The 24,240-nt window shown below is 45.3% G+C and overlaps 1 protein-coding gene across 23 annotated transcripts in view; it reads right to left on the reverse strand.

Annotated features, from left to right (window-relative positions):
* Positions 1-24,240, reverse strand: part of Trpm3 (transient receptor potential cation channel subfamily M member 3) — an 804,706-nt gene that overhangs the window by 56,708 nt on the left and 723,758 nt on the right. For 13 of the 23 annotated variants that reach the window (XM_041661180.1, XM_041661178.1, XM_041661176.1 and 10 more), the window contains 4 exons: positions 21,865-22,005; positions 15,544-15,672; positions 10,608-10,859; positions 4,446-4,620 (listed from right to left, as the gene is read on the reverse strand). In XM_041661180.1, the coding sequence (XP_041517114.1) occupies positions 4,446-4,620; positions 10,608-10,859; positions 15,544-15,672; positions 21,865-22,005 (697 nt within the window). Of the gene's footprint in view, positions 1-4,409; positions 4,621-10,607; positions 10,860-15,543; positions 15,673-21,864; positions 22,006-24,240 lie in introns of all 23 variants that reach the window. The other 10 variants (XM_041661173.1, XM_041661183.1, XM_041661175.1 and 7 more) reach the window with 1 other exon arrangement.

Consider the following 24,240-nt stretch of genomic DNA (forward strand, 5'->3'; position numbering starts at 1 on the left):
GAAATACTAAGCCGTAGCTGAGACCAGAGTTCTGAGACCTGGAGCAAACAGCTGAGATGCGCACAGCTCGCATCCTCCTGGCTCCTGGTGTTTTATGTCCACCATCGAACGTGTATTTCAGACACTTGAGCTGTCCTACTTTCATAGCCAAACCCAGGAACAATTAATTGGAGACAGGAAAGTAATTCAGGACAGTACTTTCCATACACATGGTTTGAGTCAAAGCCACAATGACAACCTGTATACCAAAGAGCAAGGATTATTTTAACAGCAAAATGTTGTATTCAATCAAACAATCAATTAAAACAATGAAACAAAGAAACCCCTCCTCCTTCAGATTACCTATTAATTTTAGATGAAAAAGCCCCAGGCAGTAAGAAAAAAAAAATGACCCACGCACTAAGAAGATTGGATATTTAATTCAGAGGGGGAAATGCCTAGGTAATATTAAGTTGTCATGGTAAAAAGCAAGTCCTGGACATTCTGCTTCCCCAGTACTATCTAAACTTGTAAAAATACCCAGAGAGGCAGAAAGGAGGCCTAAATTTAGACCTGCATTTAATGCATTCAAGAGCATGATTCATTTCTCTCCTGTCTTGGTACAGCCTGAGGAATCTGAATACACAGCAGAACACCCTGTAAGGAAGAAGCAGCCCCCATGCAGCCAGAGGCTGGAGCGTGTGGAGACACCCTGTCACCTCTGCTAACACAGGTGCACTTCCAAGGTCCCCGCCCACCAAGCCAGATCTCTGAGCTCAGGAAAAACCATTCAAGTTTAATTTTACTGCAGCCTTGGTGTGGATACTGCTGGGAATTTATGTATTTTGTTGTTGTTCTGCTTTTGAAATGGGTTTTCCTCCCAAGCACCTGTGGGCCTGGCTAGCCCTCACAGGCCATGCAGTATGGGTCACTTTAATGAGACCGCCCAGAAGAATGTTGTAGTTTGGTATTGGTGTAGTTAACGGAATGAAATGAATTATTTTGTGGCACTGGGTATTGAACTCAGAGCATCCTGTGGACCAGGCAAATGCTCTACCATTGAGTTATAGACTCCAGGCAATGTTGGTACATTTAAGACTCCAAGTCACTATGGTAGCCCTTAGCTGGGCTTAGCAAGATAATATACGTAGCATGAGTACTTAATGTCAATTACAGGTTATCTGAACAACAGCAGCAGCAGCAACAACAACAGCAACAACCAAGTAAAGTAAAACCCAAATAGCAACCGACCAACTAACTAGCCAACAGCAGCAAGTTCAGGTCACATAAATCAGATCGGCATGAGGCCCAACCTCCACAATGAAAACGGCTGCTGTCTCTTCTTCATTTTCACCATCTTCTACTTCTAACCACATCCTTGTACGCCCCTGCTCCCAAGCCAGAAGCCAAACCCTAGCCTCTCGGGTAATTTAGACTAAGCTTGGTCTGTTATTTGTGTCAGTCCATTATGACTTAGAAGGCAAATGAACTTGTTATTTTGTGAATTTTAAAAATGTGATTCCAATTTTTTTTTCTCAGGTTTTTAAGCACATTTGGAAAGTAACCTCACAGGTTTCATCCCATGGTCTTTGGATTTTTTTTAGGTTAATTTCTGTCTAAAACAACAGGAAAATAGATGAAATATATACCCAAAATACTACACTTAGGGAACACCGCCTCCCAGAAGTGAGGGCATTCTAGCTGTCCTCCATTCTGAGGTGTGACATTGGTACGAGTCACCTATTCTGAAGGTCCCATTGCATATTCACACCGATCAGTCCCAGTTCAGAAAGAGATCACCCCACCCCACCCCCCCATGAAATGGGTCCAGCAACGGAGAAGTCAAAACATCCAGAGCTAGATATGGAGCGCGTGCATCAAGTTAGGAATGAGTTATCTGAGGTGCGTGGGAATGAGAAGCACTGGGAAAGGGCCACACGGGGCACACCCACGGGGCACATCCACGGGGCACATTTACAGTGGGGGCTTGGTAGACCATGGGAGGGCAGTGGGTCCGGGTGGGTATGAAATCCTATCAGCCTGAATACATGCTTCACACGCCAACCTGCACACGGCACAGAGAGGAGGCCACAGACTGAAGGGCAGCGGCGATGATTTGAATGATTTGTACCTTTCTCAAATAGTTTGTTGCTGGTTCTCCTGGGCAGTTCTGAAGGGTGGCGGCAGGCATCCAATCTCCACCGGGCCCACCTTGTGCCATAGTATAGGCATTTGAGTCATTAATAGAAGAGTGATGTCCGGTGACCTTGGTCGAATGTTATTTGAGGTTTGAGGACAGTTGTCTAAATCCATTTGAGAAAGGACGAATCCTGTTTAGCAACTCTAGACAGAAAACTGGCTGATTTAGCTTAGAACAGTCTGCCATTGCGGCCAACTTCAGAAGATCACAGAAGAGGGCAGGGTCTCAAGAAGGTTTCATCCACCTAAGGCTGGGTCGGTTCTATTTTGGGATTTGGGGGGTCAAGATTTATCCTCACACACATAGAGCGCCACAAGATCTAATTCCCAGAGCTGAGGGAATTTGTCCATTTTTCACACAAAACACCTCCATTCTGTCTTTGGGGGTGGTGAGGAGATCTCAAGTTCTAAACTATAATCAGCCCTTCTTTTAGAACAGCGATACTAAATCCTTGTGTTCAGCGGATGGCAGTGTTTGTTGCACTAGGCTGAGTTCATAGTACAACATCAATAAATGGCCACGTGTAGAGGGACAGACAGAATCCCATTTGTAAAACCCATCCCCACCTCCCCTTCCTTTTCCTCTCCCCCTTTCTCCCATACCACATTGTTCAAATGCCCATGTGGACTTCCTCTCGTTCTTGGAGAAAAAGGGACAATTTGAAAAGGCAAAATAATGTAACAAAGTGGAAAAGCAATTTCCGCGTGTGTATGCGTGCGTGTGTGTGTGTGTGTGTGTGTGTGTGTGTGTGTGATAACCTTGTCTCTGAGGAGTATCAGCATAGCAAGCTTTTAAAGTGTTGTTTGGCCTGGAGGGACCATTTGAAAGGATGCTCTCTACAGGAAATCCCTGTCCCTGGGAAACTGCCTTCTTCTGTCAGCCAAAGATACCCTAACTGGAGGATGGAGCTAAAATTCTTCCTTTGTGAGTTGGCTAAGTCTTATGGAACAGATATTTGTTCCAATTAGGTGTTCCAAAAAGTTGCGCTTGCCTCAGAGCCTCAGATAACGTGTTTTGAGAAGGAAAGCATATTTGTTCAGAATCTATCGTGGAGGGGAAAATGACGTGTAACTGTGTTCTGTTGCCAGGATACCCACGCTCTTCACAGGCCCGAGGACTTCCAAGCTCAGACGTCTTTGGTCCTTGTATGCCTAGGCCCCATCCCACCTGGGATGAGGAGGGAGAGCGGGTGCTGACGAGACTCTACTCCCTCTCTTAGTAAGCTATGTGGTTACCTGACCCTAATCGGTGTTCACAGTCCAGGGCTCACATGGCTGACCTGTCAGCAAAAAATAAATGTCTGAAAAAAATGTGAATTCAACAGTGTTGGAGGGTTGTTATTTTCAGAGTTGAACTCCTCAGGGAAAGTGAGAGGGAGCTGCTGCTGGGATTCAGCTTCACACTGAAACATGCTTCTCCCCTGACGCTTTCTTCCCCAAGTCATTTCCTGATGCCTGGTGTGCCCTGACATTTGGTCCAAATAAAACCCTGGAACAGACTCAGGACTACAGCTGCCCCCAACTCCACACAAAAGGAGTTGTTTTTTGCAGAGACTCCGTGTCTAATAGACTGACGGTCCGGGGGCTGCTGCCTCTTGGTTCACGCTAGATCACTTTAGGGTATAGATACCCCCCACCTCAGCATCTACAGCCAACAACTTGGTCTATGACCTATGGGCATTTTCCATACTTCTTGGTAATGAATTCTGGCTTCATCTGTGTCTCAATAGCTCTTAACAATGAGAAAGACTGCCGGGGAATAGCTTTTAGCATGAGGAAAATACCATACAGATGTTTGCCCTTAATCTTGAATTCTAATGATGAAATTGAGAATTGTTTATTTATTCTAAAGTCAAGCCCTAGAAATTTGTTTTCTAAAGCCTAGCAAGGTGAGGGTTAAGGTAGGAGTGGGTAGTTTTGACATAATATATTCCCAGTGATGAAATATAAAAAAAAAACCTTGCCCCAAGAGTTTGAGTTATACACAAACTTATATCATTTAAAGTGGTTCAGTTTTTGTATCAACTTTGGTCTACTAGATGTCCATTTGTATTACAGGAAGGACATACCTGAAGAAATAGGTGATGGCTATTTTGCTAAGGTATTATATTCACCTCCAGCGATTGTTTCCACCACGATAGCAAACTAGGAATCGGCCCTCTATCTTGAGCCATTTATTGAGGACAGACGAATGGACTTGGAAAAGACGTGACTCAATCAAAGTTAAATACCTGACTTTGGTGTATGAGAATCATAAACTTGCTTACGGTCTATCTGGTCTGCAAACACTTCCCCATAAATCATCCAATATGGCATGTAGAAGATATTCTTGGCCAGTTTCCAAGATGGCTCCTCATTGGGAAAGAGGATGGCTTGTCTGGCGACCCCAAAGCTCATCAGTACCACCAGCATAATGATGACAAAGTACATCATGTCTATCATCTGGAAGGGCGGAGAAGGAGAAATAAGAGAAAAGCCACGTGATTGAGGGTGCCTGTGAATGCTGACATTGAAGGAGTCCCCAGCTAAGAGGACAACTGGACTATTGAAGCTGATGTCTCCATGCTGAATACTGATGTCAGTTGCTAAGTTTTTTTTTTTTTTTTACAAGTGCACACATAATTGAGCCCCTTCATTTTTATGGACGTCTAGGAAATATATTTACATTTAGACACAGAAGGGCTAATCCTCAGAATTTGGGTTCTTCACGTGGTTCCAGCACCATTTTTTTTTTTTTTTAAAAACTGTTATTAGGGAAGGCAAGTCGTTTGTTTTGGTTTCTTTCTTCTTAGGAAAATTAGAATTGGGATAGTTGGGCTATTTCAGGAACAAGTGCAGAGCAGCATATTCCTACTCTTAGTTCGAAGAGGCTAGCATGACTCGGGAAGCTCAAGAAAATGCAGGGTTACAAATAGACCCAGGGCAGGAGGGCAAATGGGAGCTCCATCGCATTGCTGGATTCTCTGCCATGGATCTGTCTCTCACCAAATCATCCAGTTTCTATGTTTCTCCTGTAGGGTATCTTATTATTGGAGGGGGTGGGGTCTTTTCACTGGTCTTTAAGCTATGTAGCTTCATGACTGAGACCAGTGCCTGTTGACATGACGGATTTCCTCCCTGGTGTGAAGCCAATTTCTCCTGACTGAAGCCCACCTCCTTCACTCTTCCCACTTTTCCTTCTCCATCCCCTCGCTTGCTTCAATGCTATGTGACTAGGCATCTCATTTTCCCCTGCCCAATTGCTCTCTTTTCAACACTGAACAAAGAGTGGTGATTCTAAGTGGCTCCAAACCCACAACTTCTTTCTTTAAGAGAGAGCTCCAATGCATCTGCCCGAAAGATGGCTGTGCTGTCCAAGCTAGGTTAGCTGTGCGCCCGCATTCCATGGAAGTCATGGTGAGGTAGGCATGTGACACAAGACAGGACTATCACAATCTTCAGAACCTTTTTTGTTTGTTTGGAGACAGGTCTCTGTATGAGCCCAAAGTATCTTAGAACTCACTGTGTAGATGAGGTTAGCCTGCAACGTCATGCTCTTCCTGCTTCTGCCTCCAGGGTGCTGAGATTACATAGCCTGTTCTACCATCTCTTTAAAATAGAAGTAGAGAGAGAAGTTCCCTTTCATTCTTCATAATGTTCATTCTTTATAATCATGTAGCATGCAGGAGGCTAAGTTTCCCCACCAGCGAAGGAGCAGATAGAGAGAGCTAGTCCTAGCAGTGACTGGACCCCTGTCTCAGTAGTCTTTATGGCCTGTTCCACCCTGTTTTATAAGTCAGTATGTCCCTCATACTCATAAGTTACAAAGATTGGTTTTCACTCTTTGTGTGAAATTGTCTAACACCAAAGACTTCCTCCTCTTGGATATTACAGTATAAGGATTACCTACCCCCAGAAAAAGATGAATGCTAATTATCAGTGATAAAGAAGGTTTCAGACAGTTTTACTTATTTATTATTGTTACTGTTGTGCTGAGGACTGGATCAAGGGCCTATTGTACACTAAGCACACACTCTGCTATGGACCTATTTCCACCTCTAGCTTAAAAGAGAATATTTTATGGTACTTAAACATTACGTTCTTTCTGGGTGCCTTAGGACACAGGGGCCTCAATATATTTTAGATCAATTCATCAGTTTTCAAGACAACTTCAGAATACATCTGCCCAAAATTTTAAGACCTTGAAGTGAGATAGGAAATTCTCTAAGATCCCTCTTTTCCATCTCCCTGCAGGTTTATGCTGGGAGAATAACAACATGTTCATAGGAAACCCATGCTTTATCTTCTCTCTTCTTTTTATTTTATAAAATTCTTTGACCACTTATTCATAGAAAGTTTATCAATGAAGGAGCACAGATGGGTCTTTGTGTTATATTTGGTTACACTTGTTAAAAGACGGGTGGGGCAGATTAGGTGGGCTCATGAGCATGCAGGGCTAGCCGGACTGAAGGAAACTCAGAGAGGAAATACAGAAACGGCACCAACTTAATGTCTCAGTTTTTTTTTAATTATTGTTTCTAATATCTACTCACAGGGTCAAAACAGCAAAAGAAAAAATTCTTCTCATATGCTGAGCTTTCTGTCTTTACTGTCATAAAAAATATCAGGAGCAGACTTCTTTTGTTTTCAAAGTGAAATTATCCAGTGAGATCAGTGCGAAGATCCTGCCCAGTCTTACAAATGTCTTTCAGCGTGTTCAACAGAGAATACCCACGGTGGGGAGGAAGCACAAGCTCTCAGGTGCCAGACAACCTGGATTTTGATCCTAACTGCTAGCAAAAATAGCTATGTGAGAAAAAAAATCCACCAAAGAAAACTTTTTCCTGACCATTAAAAAAGAAAAAAGAAAGTTGGCTAAGTGGCCTGGAATGCGGTGCTTAACCTTGTTTTTAAATGTTGTAAGTGGGATAATAACAACAATCACGCGATTACCTTTGACTCAGTGACTATGCGGTAATTCTCATAAATGCTAATGTGCTATTATTGGAAGGCCAGGATCTGGAGTCAGGAGTTTGACCCTTGTCCCTGTTTCTCTCAGAGTCTGTTTATTTAATTAATATAGGAAGGGCTTAGATCAATTCCACGGGGTTTAACAGTTTTGAGGACTGAGAGGCATCTCCCATGGTGTCTGGCACAGTATCGCACAGCTCCTATCATGGCTTCGATTCCACGTTACATAAGGGAGTTAGTCCACAGTTACAGTTTCCTTGACAAATAAAATACGCAAGGACAGAGTCAGGATTTCAGGTAAACCTGGACCTGTATATGAACAGGATTCACAGCGGGAAGGGACGAAGGAGTTCTGTGCTGTCGGGTATTTATTTGATGCACTGGTTGGTTTCCTTGACATTGCCAACACAGAAAACGATTTCAGAATGAGCACCTGGCCATCCTGTGCTTGGTGTCCAGAGACCCTGGGCGCTGGGCTTCCTAGGTGTGGAGTATGAAAGAGGGCGCCTCTAAAGGCTTTGCATATAACACATCTGGGAAGACTCCTCAGCTTCCAGCTTGCCATCCATCTGGCTCACTGATAAACTCCAAGGATGGATTTTATCTACCTTCTGGATCGATGACTCAATTATTGAACTAATTATCTTAAAAGCATCCTGTAAGAACTCAAAGTCCCCAAATTTCCTACTTATTCCTGACTGATAAATGAAGTCATTCATAAGTTAAAAAGTAGAGAAAAGACATCACAGCCCTCCTCCTCATTTCTTAGTAAGGTTTTATTTTAGTCAAAACCGGGATAATTACGCCCTTATTAAAATGATAGGCACGGAAATTAAGATAATCTCACTGCATTAATGTAACTTTAGATATTTCAAATATTTAAATGCCACCTCGACTTTTAAAAAAATAATTGACTTGGTTTGGGTCTTTGAATATTCTGTTAAAATAAGGTTATCATAAAAAACTATCAGATTAAATAATCCCCTAATTAATAATCTTTTTATTTTAGACAAAAAAGGGAAATGTAGTGGCATTTCATTTGTATTTTAATAAAGAGAGCTAAAATGGGAGCCTAATATAGTGGTTCATGACAGAGGGCAGCTCTGTGCTTTGGGGACATTTGGTAATGTTTGGAGACGTCTTTGTTGTCCTAACTCTTCCTTCTTCTCTCTCCCCCCCTCTCTCTTTTTCTCTGGTGTTAAACATTCTGCAGTATGCAGACTTTTCAACAAAGAATTACGCAGTCCCACCTGGGTGTGCTGTGCATGCCTGTAGCCCTAGCACTGAGGAGGTGAAGGCAGGAGGAGGGTAAAGTCCAGGACAGGCTGAGTTACATAGTGAGACACTTTAAAAAAAATAAAAAAAATGTGCCAAGGTGGAGAAAAATTGGTCTGATTTCCAAGCTGTTATAGTTTGATATCTTTTTCTCAGTTCACTTCGAAATGTATTTGAGAATCTCAAAAAAGGCCTGTTTTCTCTCGAAAATCCATATGCACATTTTCCTATGTAAGTTGGGAGCAGGATACCCAGGTCCCTCCCATCCTTCAAACCCATTCCCCAGGGTCTACCTTTAGACATAAGAATTTTTCCCGGAGTCTCAAAGCCCTTGTTTAATGAAGACATAAGGGCGGAATAAACAAATAATATACACCCTGCCCTCTCCCCACACAATATCAAGCTGAACTGGGTTCAGTGTGTGTGATTGAAGCTCCAGAACCCATGTTTCTGTTCTCTAGAATGTGTCTGGTGCTATTTACCCTAAACAGCGTCGGTGTGATAATTCCAAGCTTTGTGTAAGAAAGGGTTGGTTATATAGAAGACACTGTGTGTTTATAAACTTTCCTTCCTTCATTGTCCTTTACAAAGACAGTTTGAGCATAACAATAGGAGACGCAATTTACCAGCCAGCTGACCGCCAGCCAGCTATTGTTGAGCACTGCCAGTCCTAAGGACCACAGCTCTGCAAAGTACACGTTTGCTGCTCTTTGTTGCCTTAGAAGGCCGCGAATGGAATATCAAGGAGTAAAGGAAATTCATTTTGAATTTAAATTTTTCCTTTCTTTGCATGGATTTTTTTATCAACAGGAAGATTTCTGGTTATTTAAGATGTATTTCGGTAGAATTCATATGCAGATGTTTAATAAATACTGAATTAGCAATGATGCCTGTCAACTTGATTGGCAGTAAAAAGGGGCATCTATAATGCCACTTGCTGGTTTCAACAACTCATAGGAGGGAACTAGAGAGACGATCCCAAAGAGATTCTTATGAGGGGGTATTTTTCCAGGTAGGGTGGATATTCTTAGCTTTCCACGTGTCGGAGATATACATGCGGGCATCAGGTTCTGGTAATTCCCCTAGACTGTCTGAGGAAGAAGCTCATGAGCCCAGCATCCCACCTCCACTCTATGCCTGCCACCAGGATCACACTGATGCTGGCTACCCCAGGCTCAGTCTTTATGGGAAAATTCTGAAAACTAGAATATAGCCAGGAAGTTGAAATTCTCAGACATTTGTATAGAGGTACATTAACTCACCACTTGAGATTCTTTTATTTTAAAGAATTTAGAGGAGCAGGTGTCTCCCTCAGGAGCCAGGTTCAGTCACAGTTTTCCCTAGTACTCAGAGTCTGCCTACCTAACTCAGATCAACTTAACCCCGCTCCTCCCTTTGTGGACTAGACTCCACTTTTTAAAAGAGTTAAAAAAAAGTTTATCTTATTTTACATCAGGTTTTTTGAGATAAGCTTTTGCTATGTAACTGACCCTGGATGGCCTGGGATCTCACGTCCTTAGCTCCCCAAGTGTTGGGGTATTCTGAGTGAGTACAACTACACCCAGCTTCAAATGTTGCCTCAAAAACTCACCTTCTATGAGTCTTCAACATTTGTTAGCAGTTTTCAGTGGAGACCAAGTCATCCTCCATGCCCGCCCACTGAGAACCTTCTGTGTCAATCTGTCTTGACCTGTGAGCGACCCTTCTGGACTCCATAAGATGTCACCATGACCTTTTCACCCTTCCGTTCCCTTTGTCTCAACTTCACAAAACAGCATCTTTGCTTAACTATTTTTCCTATTCTTTTCCTAGCTAGGGTCTCTATTTGTAGCCCTGATCATCCTGTAACCTGCTCTGTAGACCAGGCTGGCCTCAAACTCAGAGATCTGTCTGTCTCCTGCTCCTAAGTGATGGGATCAAAGGTGTGCACCACCACTGCTTGGCTTTGCTGGGCTCTTAAGCCAGTGCCTGCCATAAAGCAAGTGATCTTTCCATATGCTTCAGTTAGAAAAAAAAGGCGGCTTTTTATATAGCAATAGAGTCAACTTTGCAAACACTTAGAGGAAATTAAAAACCCTGAAGCACCCCTGGGGCCATCTCATGCAGACCTCAGTGGCAAATCCAAACGAATCACATCTCTCTTTGTATTATCAGGGATCCTCCTCCGGGGAAAAGTGACAACGGCCCCAAATGCCCTTGCTTACCATTTTCCCAATCATCATTACATATGGGCCCAGATACTTGTTCACGCCGAAGATGTCCAGCAAACGGATGTACCAATAAATGATGTTCACACAGTAGATGACCCTCCCGTCGCTCCTGAAGGGCTGGTCTTGAAGACGGAGGATCATTCCCACCGAGAAGAGAAGGATAGCGATGAGGTCGGTGACGTTCCAGTATTCCTGCAGCCACACCCTCACCTTCTGCAGCAGCTTGCCAGGCTCTGACATCAGGATCTAGAAAGCAGAGAGAGGGTTAGGCCTGCTTTCTTGTATCCTTTCAGCTCCGCTGGGAAGCGCTCGGTCTATCAGCTGATGGAAGGGGCTAGGGAGACCTGTGTCTCGTTGAAGGCCTGTATGCTAGGGATGCATAACTGAACTCAACGTAGGCAATCCAGATGTGCACAGATGTAAACAACAGGTCTAATTCTTGGGATGGTCTGGCAATGTTGAGCCACTGCAGGCTTTTGCTATAACATTACATAGATACCCGTATCCAGCCTTCAGGACTGAGTGACATGGACCACTCCTACAGGACACCTCCATTCCTCTCTTGTGTCCCCAAATCGTTGCCCGAAGTACAACCCCATTAATGACTCATCATCATCTCCGTGATTGCCACTGAATTCTACGTCCCATTACAGGCACATGGCTGCTACCGTCTTCTCAGGACATAACTGTTGTCATTATGGCCACCAGCCTACCGCCCAGTTTCTGAGCAACACACAGTAAACTCTTTAAGGACCTAACCCTTGATGTGGTTGATGAATACGCAGTTGGTGGTGTAAGCAAAGACTCATCAAGCTGGACCCTAAGCGGGGGTTCCTTTCATTACCAGTAAATTATACCTCATTTCTTAAAAAAAAGGAGACGAGGGACAAGCAAACCACGGTAAGTATATACTCAGACTTTCTGATGGCTTTCATTATAAACAGACCAGAAGCCAGGCTCCTCCCCGCGGCCCACTTCACATCCCACCGCATTCTCAGTCGTTCTGCCCCCATAGCCACACTGACTTGCTTGGAGGCTTAGCAAGTTCAGCCTGCGCTCAGGACCCTCACGTGCGTAATTCCTTCCCCTGGGGACTTTCTTCTCCAAGAGTCTGTATGTTTGACTCCTTCTTATCCTTAAGCTCTTTATTCAGCTGTCCCCTTCCTAGGAAGGCCTCTGTTGACCATTCCAGCTGCAGAAGCCTCCATTGCTCCAAAACACAGATACCTGATTCCTGGCACTGACTTCCTACTTCAGCAGGTGTGGGGGTTGGGCCAGGGGATTTGCTGTCCTTGCAGGCTCCCAGGGACCCTGTTGGGACATCTACTGTCCTACCTACCCACTGGTATCCCCTGCAGCTGTTGCTGTTCTGTCAGCTCCTCAGCCTCTAGTTCCAGCTTAACTAGATACAAATTGCGCACGTGCATGGGGAAGTAGGGGCAGGGAGGATGGGCCTGGGCCAGGTCTTTGCAAAGCCCACCCTCTTGTTCACGCGTCACTAAAACTGCTGGAGAGAGAGAGAGAGAGAGAGAGAGAGAGAGAGAGAGAGAGAGAGAGAGAGAGAGAGAGACAGGAGAGAGAGAGAGAGAGAGAGAGAGAGAGAGAGAGAATAGATGAGAGACAGTGAGGAAAGAGGAGAGGGAGAAAAGGAGGGGAAAGGAGAGCTCCTCCTCTGCCCCATCACTGCTAAGCCAGCCCGTAGCACAGGCCTTGGTATCGTGGGACACAGCAGAGCATCACGGGGGAGTGGAAAGAGAAGAGCGGTTCAGATAACCGAACAAGTTTCAGACCCCAATCTCTTCTCTATCCGTAGCATACCAAACAATTGCTCCATCTTGTTTCCCAGACCCGTAAAGCGGGGATGGATGCGATTAAGGCTGTCACTGACCTCACAGACTTGGGGGAGAACTGGGTGAGATAATGTCTACTAAGGCCTGCTGTAAACAGCTCCATACGATTAAGGGTTTGCTGCGGCTGGCTCGGGTGACTACGTGCAGAAGTATGTGGAGAGCAGAATGGGACCAGCAGCGCATGAAACCACAGCCTTCCTGGTGTTTGCCTGGGAGGCACGGAAGCATGCGAACTTTTCCATGCTTCCAGGATCTTGCGTCTGGGTTCCTGAGGGCCTGTGTGCCAACCACAAGGAGGCGGGAAGGCCGATGCTTGTGGGAATTGTCAACCACTCAATAGCCGAGCCACTCCTTCCAGAGTTCAAGGCAGGGGCATGGGGTGAGAGGCGACCTCACCAATTGCCGAGAAAAAGATCACGCACAAAAAATGGCCACAACCCCACTTCTTACATCTTCCCCCAGCGGCAAGCACTTCTCAGCTGACCCTGCCCTGACCCAGTATCGGAAGCCCCACCCTGCCTGCCGTGACATGCAGCTTCACAAGAAATGGACGGCCGGGCCTGGAGGTTGCTGGCAGCCTGCCGGCTTGGCAGCCTTTCTAGAACAGTCCGAGGAGTACAGGCTGCTTCCCATCTTCTTCCAGCCTAGTCCCTGGACAGCCTCCAGTCTCCACACTTCTAGTCTTTGCCTCCTCTGCTTGCGATGGGGAAGGAATATGTGGCTGGGTGTGAAGTCTCGGGAGTGCCAGCTGGCACTCCACAGAGGCAGGGCCCCTGGCGGGAGCAGGCTCAGTTCTCTGAGCGACACAAAATCCCAGGCAAATTTATTACTGTTTTTTTTTTCAGTTTCCAAGTCCACTGCACTGCACAGGCAATGGGAGGCATGGCGAATGGTGGGACACAGGGCGAAGAACAGGCTGGAGCAGCACACGGTGTCTCGCTGCTTTAGTCCTTAGTCTCTAATCAGTTGGGACTTATGTACCATTCCCAAGCTCTCAGGAGGGGGAAATACTAATTAGAATAAAAATAACGCCCACATAGCCCCAGAGAAAGGTGCTGGCGAGTTTTTTTTTTTTCTTTTTGTATGTGTGTGTGTGTTTAAATCTCAATGCAGTCACATTTAATGGATATGGCATCTTTCTTTTTGGAATGTGTCTGGGTGATGAAGGTGGGTTTGTGGCCCCATTGCCTTCTGTGCCCACCCACTGAAATACAGAAACCAGGATTGTGCTGGGGCGCCCAGGGCTGCACAGGCTTGACAGGATTCTTCCCTACTGAAAAGGCCCCTCCCACTCACTGCAGTTTCTGGGAACATGCAGAGGAGTCAGCCTCACCTTGCAAGCCTGTGCAGGTTCTCTCTGGTGAGGTAGGAGTTTGTGGGGAGTACTGAGCAGGATTGTTGCGCCCTCTTGTGGACTCTTTCTTGACCACATAGATTTTAGAAGCACTGGAATCTCAGGAGCCACTGGGGTTAGCTTTTCTTCCTCTTTTTTTTTTTAATTATTTAAGCTTAAAAAACAGTTTTAAGTTCACAAAAAGCACTTTCCTTGGTGTCTCCTGGCCCCTGCAAAGGCACAGCCTCTTCCATTATCAACAGCCTCCATCACCCAAAGACCTATCAGGGTTCACTGTTGGTAGGGTATGTTCTATAACATTCTATAGATTTGAACATGTGTAGAATGATATGAATCCATCACTAGTGTAGCATACAAAATACTTTTGTACTCTTAGAAGCTCTGGGCTTCACTTACCATCCTTCCAATGTCCAACCCTGGGCAACCATCAATCTTCTTACCATTTCATGGCTCCACCACCCCATAGCTCTCCTTCATCCCCACAGCTCCCCCTCATCCCCATAGCTCCCCCATCCCCATGGCTCTACCACCCCATAGCTCTCCCTCATCCCCATAGTTCCCCCTCATCCCCATAGCTCCTCCATCCCCATAGCTCCCCCATCCCCATGGCTCCACCACCCCATAGCTCTCCTTCATCCCCATAGCTCCTCCATCCCTATAGCTCCCCCATCTCCATAGCTCCCCCTCATCTCCATAGCTCCCCCTCATCTCCATAGCTCCCCCTCATCTCCATAACTCCCCCTCATCCCCGTAGCTCCTCCATCCCCATAGCTCTCCTTCATCCCCATACTTCCCCATCCCCATAGCTCCCCCCATCTCCACAGCACCCCCCATCTCCATAGCACCCCCATCTCCACAGCACCCCTCATCTCCATAGCACCTCCATCTCCTTAGGTTTCCCCAGGGTTTCATATAGCTGGAATCATATAGAATGTATCCTGTTCAGACATTTTTCTCTTTGTAACACATAGCTAAGTTTTCCCATTGCCTCAGAGCTCATTTCTTTTTAGCAATGAATAAGACTTCCTCTCCCCAAGGTTAGCTTTGACTTCAAACAAATCATAAAGGAGGTGGCATTTCAGTGACTCCTCTTAGGCTAATGGAAGGAGGTGACGAGAGACCAGAACTGAGTTCCATCCTCCACGGTGCTCCCTAGGGGTGGAAGGGCTGGCGGGTGCCCAGTGTGGGGGTGGTAGACACCAAGAAGGAATCAACTCCAGAATAAACTGAGGAAAGGAAAACATGCAGTGTGTCATTCCCCTCTCCCCCGTGCTGCTGAAGCTGTTTCTCTCTGTCCACCATGAGAGTTCTGGGTATTGAATGCAGGTCGTTGAGCTTGACAGTAAGCTGCGGGAACACATCTGGAGAGCTTGATACTGGATTGGTGGACAGTGTCCAAGGAGACCCCCAAGTAAGGAGTTGAAATGGGAGTTAAAAATAGCAAAATTTAAAAAGTCATTTTCATAGAGATGAGAAGAGGGAGGTGTAAATGATATTGAAGCCCTCTGGAGGATGTCTTGGGGCAAAAGGCATGTGAGCAGAAAATAGACTGAATTGCCCTAGGAAACCTCTCTAGGTTTGACAAAGAGGGAAAGCAGCAGCCTCCAGCAGCCCCACAGAACCCTGTCTGGGGCTTAATTCGGATCCCAAGCATCCTTCTCGAGTCTCCATCCTCAGATATGATGAGCCACCATTTCCCTCCCGTTTTCTGTTAGGAAGCAGTTACCTCTCTCATCTTCTCAATTCCCAGCGTGAAGATGTAGGAGATGACGATCCATTCCTGAGTGGACGGCCAGCGCTCCATCTTCACTAACACGATGTAATTGAAGAGCATCAGGTAGCCGATGTATGCCAGCTGCAAGGGAATACAGTACAGGAGTCGAACTGCAGAGGCCTGGGGGCTGCGCCCTGGGCAAGACCACTGCGTGGCAGCATGGAGCAAGGTCAGTAAGCGGGACAGGGAGTCCATGAGGAACCGAAATAGAGAGTTTTAAATAACAAAGAATATTTATGTATTTTCTATGTGCATTCCTGTGGAGGTCTGAGGACAATTTTCAGAAGTTGTTTCTCACCATCTACCAAGTTCTGGGGCTTGAACTCAGGTCTCTGGACTTGACGGCAAGTGCCTTTACCTGCTGAGCCACCTCTACCTCCAACATTTTTTTTTCTTAAAGGCTGTAATAGTTAAAATAATTGCATATGCAATGTTTGTTTTTTTTTTTTAACCTTTATAGTATCTCTGGGACCCTAGGACCTTGCTTATACCTTTGTGTCATGGTGTAAAAATTTGTGTGGCAATCACCAGTGTGTGTGTGTGTGTGTGTGTGTTCCAGTGCTCTGGCTTAGAAAAGAACCTGGCCTATCAGGGCTCTTCTTGCTTAGGTGTAGACATGGTTTTCCATACTAAGGTGATACAGTATAGTTTTTCCCCCTGAAAGATGTCAGGTAGGATAATGCCCACCAGAAGGAAAGAAAGACACATAGACTACTTAGCAGTTGGTAAAACCACAGTGTTAGTAGTCTAGATTTAGTCTTAAAGGACCCTCACCCCTGCTCTCCTGAGCGGATGGTTTTGACCTCCAGTGGTTTGCTTCTTTCCCACTGGGTACTGTCATCCTTCCCTACCCTGCTCGGAACATTGGAGTTTGTTTTCTGTTTCTTTGAAACAAAGCAAGAGAAAATAAATCGGTTTACAGGAAGGCGTGGGGTGTGTGGCCTGTTGTGGATTTAATTCTCCGGAGGCACCAGCATCTGGAGTTTGAGTCCTGATGTGACTGGCTGGAATGCTAGATGTGGGGAAACAGTCCTCAGGGCCCAGGCTTTTAATCTGCTACTGAAAGATGCAGTGATGTCAATGTGGAAAGAGAAGAATTAGTGGTGCTCTTGCCTAAGAAAGTTTGCCCCGAGGGGGATGGCAGACGGGCGAAACATCCTGCTGGCGATGCTTCAAGTTGAGCAAGGGACTGACGGCCTCAGGGGCTGTGAGCAGGGATCCAGAGTGAGCTGACTCAAATCTGTATTCTTTGGGGGTGGTGTGGCAATAAACAGGGCAGCATGTGGGCAGGAGGATTGAGGATTTAAGATGCTGAAGCCATTGGGTGACTTTGAAGGCTGTAAAGGCAAAGTTAGGGGGTAGAAACTGCAGCCTGGTGAGGAGATCAGTGAGATGGGCCCAGAGAGATGTCTTGTGTTCCAATGGGCTTCTCCCTTCGTTTTTACCAACTTTTTAATAGGAGTCAAAGGTACCTCTGACGTTCCCATTACATTGATGTACATGGCCAGGCCCAACTGTGGCACAGAATTCCCTTTCTGATAAGTCAAGACCTGGACATGGTAGGCAAACACTCTACCACTGCCAGCAACTTCCCAGCCAGCCCTTCCTATGACAGAAGTAAGACACATAGCATCTGGAACAATCAGATTGTGATAGTGAGTGAGCGCTGCAGCTGCCGAGGGTTAGCTTAACTCTTCCACCCGGGCGATTGGATCTTCTCTATCCCCATGACTACTCTCATGCCTAGGTTCCCACAGCTCCCCGCTTCAGAACCACTAGTGAATCAGGGAACTTTCTCATGGGAGAGGCATCCTTTAAAAATTGGTTTTGAGTGTGACTTGGCTCACAGGGTTTCAGGTTATGATCAAGAAAACACCGACATGCTCTGCAGCCCTTGTATGCATAGCTATGAAACACAAAGGAGGGGAGTCAGTTGGTGAGACTAACACACTCAATTTCTGTCTGCCTCGCGTCTCTTCCATCTTCCTGGGCACTTCCTTCCTTTTATTGAATAAAATTCTGTTGCTTTAGAGCAAGGTGGAGTGACTCTTAAGTGCCCTGCTTTTAGTATTTTACGAAGTTCAATGCAAAAATGTTCCAAGGCCTTGTCTCCTCTTGTCACATGTTGGCCCAGAGACACATAAACTCATTTCTTCAGAAATTCCATGTCTTAGAACTTAAGTAACTTTACTAACAGGGCCCACCCTCTGAACTCAGGTCTGGTGTATCTGGAGGAAGGAAGGGAGGCAGAGAAACTTGGAGTGACACTTGGGTTTAAGTTTCAGCCCACGCATGTCATCTTCTGTAAGTCACTTAACCTAGGGCCTCTGGGGAAGAGCTTGTCACTGCCGGGGAAACCCACAGTGCACATCATGTCCTCTGACCTGTGGTCGCTTGTACCTTGAACCTGAATCTTCTACAGCGCATAACTGAGAAAGGTTCTCTGCATAGACAGGGCCTGTGAGCCAATTGGATCTCTGCTTCCTTCTGTTTTGGAACTGAAGGGGACCCACCTGCTTATCTGTTCCTTTGGAGAGCTGAGATAAGGTCAAAAGGTCATAGGGGAGTGAGGTGGGTGTTCCCTTTGGGTAGAGTGTCAGAGAGGAGGAAGGTACACTTCTGGAAATCAGAGCAAAGTATTCTAACAGAACACAGGTCACAGCAAATGTGACCATCAGTCTGATGATGAAGTTTATTGTTAAGCATTGTTGGGGTCTCAAGAGCTTGGCACTCATTTCCAGAAATCCGTTTACCTTGAGGCCTGGATTTTGTCAACATTTGAACACAAATTGCTGGAATTGTTTAAACCTAACTGGGGAATTTAGTGTGACTGATTTACCAAGGCTAACCAGGACAGTTGTAGAAGACCTAAACCCAAATGACAAAGATACAGCTCCCGTGGTGCTCTGAATGACAAGGGCACCCATAAGTTCATATGTCTGAATGCTTGGTCTCCAGTGAGTGGCTCTTTGAGGGTTTAAGAGACTCATTCTGAGCTCACTCTTTCTCCTCCTACTTGCAGATCAAGATGGGATCTCTCTCTCTCTCTCTCTCTCTCTCTCTCTCTCTCTCTCTCTGCTGTTCCCACCACTATGCCTTCACTCCCTCATCATAGATGCTAACTCTCTGAAGCCATAAGCCTACTTACATGCTTGCTTCTCTAGGTTGCCTTGGCCATGGTGTTTTGTCATAGCAATAGAAAGGGAACTAAGATAGTGTTTTAAAGTTTGTTGCAAATGATGTTTGGAGCAGTGTGCCCCAGGTTTCTGTAATCCTTGGAGACACCTGGGGCCTTCAACACCTCCCCACTACTCCCACAGAGCTGATTTAGTTGGGTACGTGATGGATCCTTGAATTGGGATTTCTAATAAAATCTTTCCTATTGTGAGAATTAAAAAAAAAAATAATGGGCTAAAACTCACTATTCTCTGTTCTGAGTCAGGCAGGGCTTTTTAACCCTAACAGCTCAAGACAATGACCTGGGGAATGCTAATGCAGTACCCAGAGGGATGACATCAGAGCCCTGAGGGTGGAGACCAGGTGAAAGCATGTTTTGAAAGGGATCCAGCACATGGACTTGGCACATGCGTATAATCCCAGTCCTTGAGAGGTGGAAACAGGTGATCAGAAGTTTAAGGAAAACGTGGGTGAGACCCTGGCTTAAAAAAAAAATCAGAACCAAAAGTGTAGTAGGTGATTCCAATGACCTTGATACAGAGGTGCCAAGGATGACAGCCCCTGGCCAGGGTACTGGTGATGAGGAAAGCATTTGAGGCTGAAAATTGCCTTAGTTGGGTCAACAAGGAGCAAGAGAATCAAGGAGCTCAGATGATGGACATGCTGAACCCCACTGAAGAAGAAAGAGCAGAGACCTGGAAGGCTAATTGAGGTCAGTGTTCATCCACGTGCTGGTTAATTCTTTATGTAATTCCTTACACCAGTTTCTCTTGTGCTTTAGACTAGGAATCTGCTAACATTCACAAAAGGCCACATGGCGAATCTTCAGGGTTCTGTAGGCCAAGAGGATTTTATTTTTAATGGTCATAATTAACTTTTTTTGTTAGAGCACATGTGTGGCCAGCTGTAGTAAACACTGAAATTTGGAGTTCATCTTTCACAAACTGATTTTTTTTTAAAAAAAAACTTATTTCAACCTTTTTAAAAGAAAGGTTAAAAAAAAAAACACCAAACAAAATAGGCTGGGGTTGTAGCTTAATGGTAGAATACTCGCCTAGCATCCCTGGGTGTGATGTACAGTGACACAGAATAAATGAAATCAAAATGCAAAAATGAGTTCCAGCATGTAGACCATAAGAGTGGAGTTTCCTCTGTAGCTATAGCTTTCAAATCCCCCCCCCCACTTTTTTGGTTGTGACAACTGAGGCAGGAGAATAGAAGGAGAAGGGCAGATGTGGGCATGAAAAGGAGAGACAGCTGTTATATTGGTGAAATCATTGTGAGTCTCAGGGAGGTTAGGAAGCATCTGGATCCTTGCTTACACACAGTAGCTGGTCAATAAATGATACTTCTCTTGTGGCGTGGACAGACGAATCTGGCATTGATTCCCTCTCAGAAATGTGAGGAGTTTAGGAGCAGCACTGCTTCCTCCACATGGTACTTCTACATGCAGACATTATCGTGCCTTATATCCGTCAACACACTAATCTTCACATATTATGTCGTTTTTTTCTCTCTCTATCTTACAGATGGACAGAATGGGAAAGTAACTTTTCTGGGGTCACACAGCACAGAGGGACACAGGTAGGCCTATATGTCACCTGCCTCTTTTCAGATCACATGTAGTCACAGCTACACAACTACGCTGCTTTCTACAGGGCAAGCTTGAAAGAACGCTATAAAAAATGTAAACTGAATTTTTGGATGTATATTATTTTGAGGTGGGTATGATTTGGGGATGTCAATACATTTGGGATTTTATTTTACTAAAATGAATATAAATGAGGCATGTGTGTTTTCATATTCTCTCATATTCTATTAAAAATCATCCTTTAAAGTAGCGGCTTTTAACTGGTGGTAGTTTTCATCCCACAAATGCCTGGAGACATTTTAGCTGTCATCCTTAAAGGACAGAGTGTGGTTCTGGCATCTGGTAGGCACAGACCAGGGACGCTGCTGCATGGCAAAGAAGGATCCTAGCTAAAATACCACCAGTGCCGTGGCTGTGAAGTCTTGCTTTAAAGCCAGTGTTGAATAATAACATCCCGGACTGCACAGGAAGCCACGTCCACGGTCCTTTGAGCCCCTCTTGTCCTCAGACCTAGATTGCCCTGTTGTTGACTCAAAGGACTGCCCTGCAGCTGGCGTGAGAAAGTCTAGAAACACAGAAGCTTTGTCCTTCAGCTGGCGTAGCTCCAGCAGGCTGGGTAGAATCACTTTAAGCTCCAGGGCTCTCAACCTGTTGGTCATGACACTTTGGGGGTGACCCCTTTCACAGGGGTGACCTAAGACCACCAGAAAACACAGATTCGTAACAGTAGCAAAAGTACAGTTATGAAGTAGCCATGAAAATAGTTTTATGGTTGGGGGGTCACCACAACATGAAGAACTGTATCAAAGAATCACAGCATTATGACAGTTGAGAACCACTGGAAAGTGTCACTGAAAAGGAAAAGGGAACCGCAGCAATGTCCCTATCTATGATATTTGATGCCATTTCGGGGACAGCCCGTGACTTTGGAGGCAGGAAGTGCATGTAGGGTGTGATTCCTGGAGAATATTTACCAGGGCTGGAGGTTTTCGTGCTTTGAGCTGTGCGCTGTTTAATTGTGCCCGAGTAAGAAAGTGTGACTGATGTCATTACCAAGTTGGCAGTTGTTACTTATAGATGCTGTCAGTCTCTGGGGGTGCTACATCTGACCCCCTCCCCCCCACATGTTCCCTGAAGCCCCGGATGAGCATCTGTAATTGGTTACTCTGTCCTAATTCTCCTCCGTGCGGCAACACAGGAATGTTCTGGAAGAGGACATCTGTTTGCATGTGAAACTAACTCATACACATCGCACATCTGTTTCTGTTACTTCTCACCCCTGTCAGTTCCTTTACCTTCTGTGGCGAGCAGAAAGGCAGTCTATAGACGCTGTCCCCCAAAGCTCGCAGAGCTTGTGAAACTACAGGAAAAACAAGGTCACAGGGCTTCCATTCCTGCATGCGTGGTACTTACAGTGCTGCTCAGAGAAAGCCACACAGGTACCCGAGACAGGACCGCCCACCCTTGAGGCTAGCCTTTTAGAAAGGGGGAAGGAAAATGCTTACAGTGTAGAACCAGAACTTCACAATGGGTGCATTGTAGAACTCATAGATTTTTCGGCCCACGGGGATTAGCCGGTGCCTGCTTTGGACTTCTTCTTCGTCCTTCTTTCTGGATGATTCCCCATTGTTTCGCCCCAGCATCGCCTACAGTAGGAGAGAACAGAGACTATCATGGCTGGGCTCTGTAGGCCGTGTTGCAGAGGAGGAGTGGATGTTCATGATGCCTGAAAGCTCACAGAACCCAAGAAAACAAGCCCCACACCAGAGAGTAGAAAGGCTTGCCTTTCTTATGTGTGAGTTTGCACTATATTTGTATGAGGTGTGTAATTCTTCGAAGAATAGAAATCTTGGGGCTTATTTCTTGAGCCTTCTTTTCTTCTACAACATGGACCTTCTGAATGAGTAGGCAGTAGGATATACATAGAGTTCTGCGAGGGATAATAAGCACTGTTTGGGAAGGCCAGGCTACAGGAATCTGTCCCAATTTTGTTACTTTCTTCCCATATGTATATGAGACATGCAAGATCTGGATTCAAATTCTGTCTACCCCATGCTAGTGACTTCCGGGTCAAAAGCAGATTGATTGGGCATGTTATAAGCCATCTGAAGAGCTTGGAATTTAGTTAGATTAGGAATATCTCTACCCATATAAAGCATGGGCATTGGTCCCTCTATTTTAAACCTTGTACGATTAGAATTACTGCTGTTATCAATTTTGTGCTAACTCTGGGGTACATTGACTTCCTCTTCAACCAGATGGGTTAGGGGAAAGGTTTGAAGCAAACTTGATCTGCAATGGTCCTCATCTCTAAGCTGCTGGAGAGCTCCAAATACATGCATCTCCTTGCTGTTCATCACAACAGTAGCCATATGAACAATAATAATCAAATATTGCAAAAACAGCAGAATCTAGGGACAGGAAGACACACCCTGCCTGGCTAGTAAGCAACAGGATGTCCCAGAGATGACTAAAGAGCCTAACAGTGAAGTCTCATAGGCTTTGGATGAAATAGACAGGAGGATGAGTTCTAAGATGAACACTCAGGATCTGTGCACTCTCTGAGACCTACTTTCATTAGCCATAAGTTGGGCTATGGTCCTTGGGGACCTATGTATTAACACCTGGCACCTAATTGAGTGGTCTGTAAATACTAGGTAGTCTTCAAAGTGAACGCGGACCTTCTTAGGTACTCTCACCTAAAGGTCCCTCACCAGAAAGGTGTGCATGCTGTGAGAATCTATAGCAGGGCAAAGTATTGGCTTTAATTCTTCCACATTGTTATAAGATATAAAGGTTAATTAGACAATGCTGGGAAATTGAGTTTTTTTCTTTTCTGCAATTATGTGGTGAATGGGTGACGTATGCACATATGTGTGCACGTGTGCATGTGTGCATGCAGAGGCCAGAGGAGAATAGTAGGTGGCTCTGTCACTCTCTAGTCCCTTGGTGTAGGGTCTCTCATTGAATCTGAAGCGAGGTGGTGGCCAGCAAGCACCAGTGAACCTCTTGTCTCTGCCTACCCATCCTGCACTGGGATTACAGGCACATGTGACCACAGCTGGCTTTTTATGTGGGACTGGGGACTTGAACTGCTAAGTCAACCCCCATAGCCTGAAACTTAATAAACATGAGTCTATGATAAGACATACATTATAGCTGCTCAGAATTGAGAAGGATTTGGGATAAGACACGGTACTTGGCACTTAAGTTTCAAATTAAGAGATCTAATTACAGCAGTGTTTGCAATTTGTAGGGAAGTTGAAGACATAGATAACTTCCACATGACTTAGTTTTCAACCACCTGACACAATACATACAAATATAAGTTTCAAGTATTTCAACGATTTCTTCATAGTTAGCTCATTGAACTGTATGACACTCACAGATGTTAGGATATATTCTCTGGCAAGCCTGTTATGCTCTGAGACATGAGAGACATCTTCTACAGTGACTTTCTGAAGGATCATACTCCCCAAAGCCCTTAGTAGACAAGGGACCCTTCTTCTTCTATATCCAGATACAGTGAGCATCATGCAGCTTCTGACTGTCCTCCCAGGAGGCTGGCTATGAGGAAGCCACACCATACTTGATTTGGGACATTTGGCATTCCTTGGAGGCTCTTTACTCTGGTGAATTAAATCCACTAAGCAGGACCATAAGAGAACAGAATATAATTCTCTCTTGCCCTTGGCAACTGGATGAGGTTGTTAAATGTGTAACAACTGTCAATGGAGTATGTATGTTTGAATTCTAATCTCACCTTTGCAACTAACTAGCTGGCTAAATGTGGGCAATTTAATCTGCGTCCTTGCTTTCCAATCTGGGAAGTAGAACAATGTGTACCTGATGGGCATGATGTGGTCCCATGGCGAGGGCAG

Source organism: Microtus oregoni, unplaced genomic scaffold, assembly GCF_018167655.1.
Source record: "Microtus oregoni isolate MIOR12 unplaced genomic scaffold, Mior012 000012F_ref0000307, whole genome shotgun sequence".
In the NCBI taxonomy this organism is placed as follows: Eukaryota; Metazoa; Chordata; class Mammalia; order Rodentia; family Cricetidae; genus Microtus; species Microtus oregoni.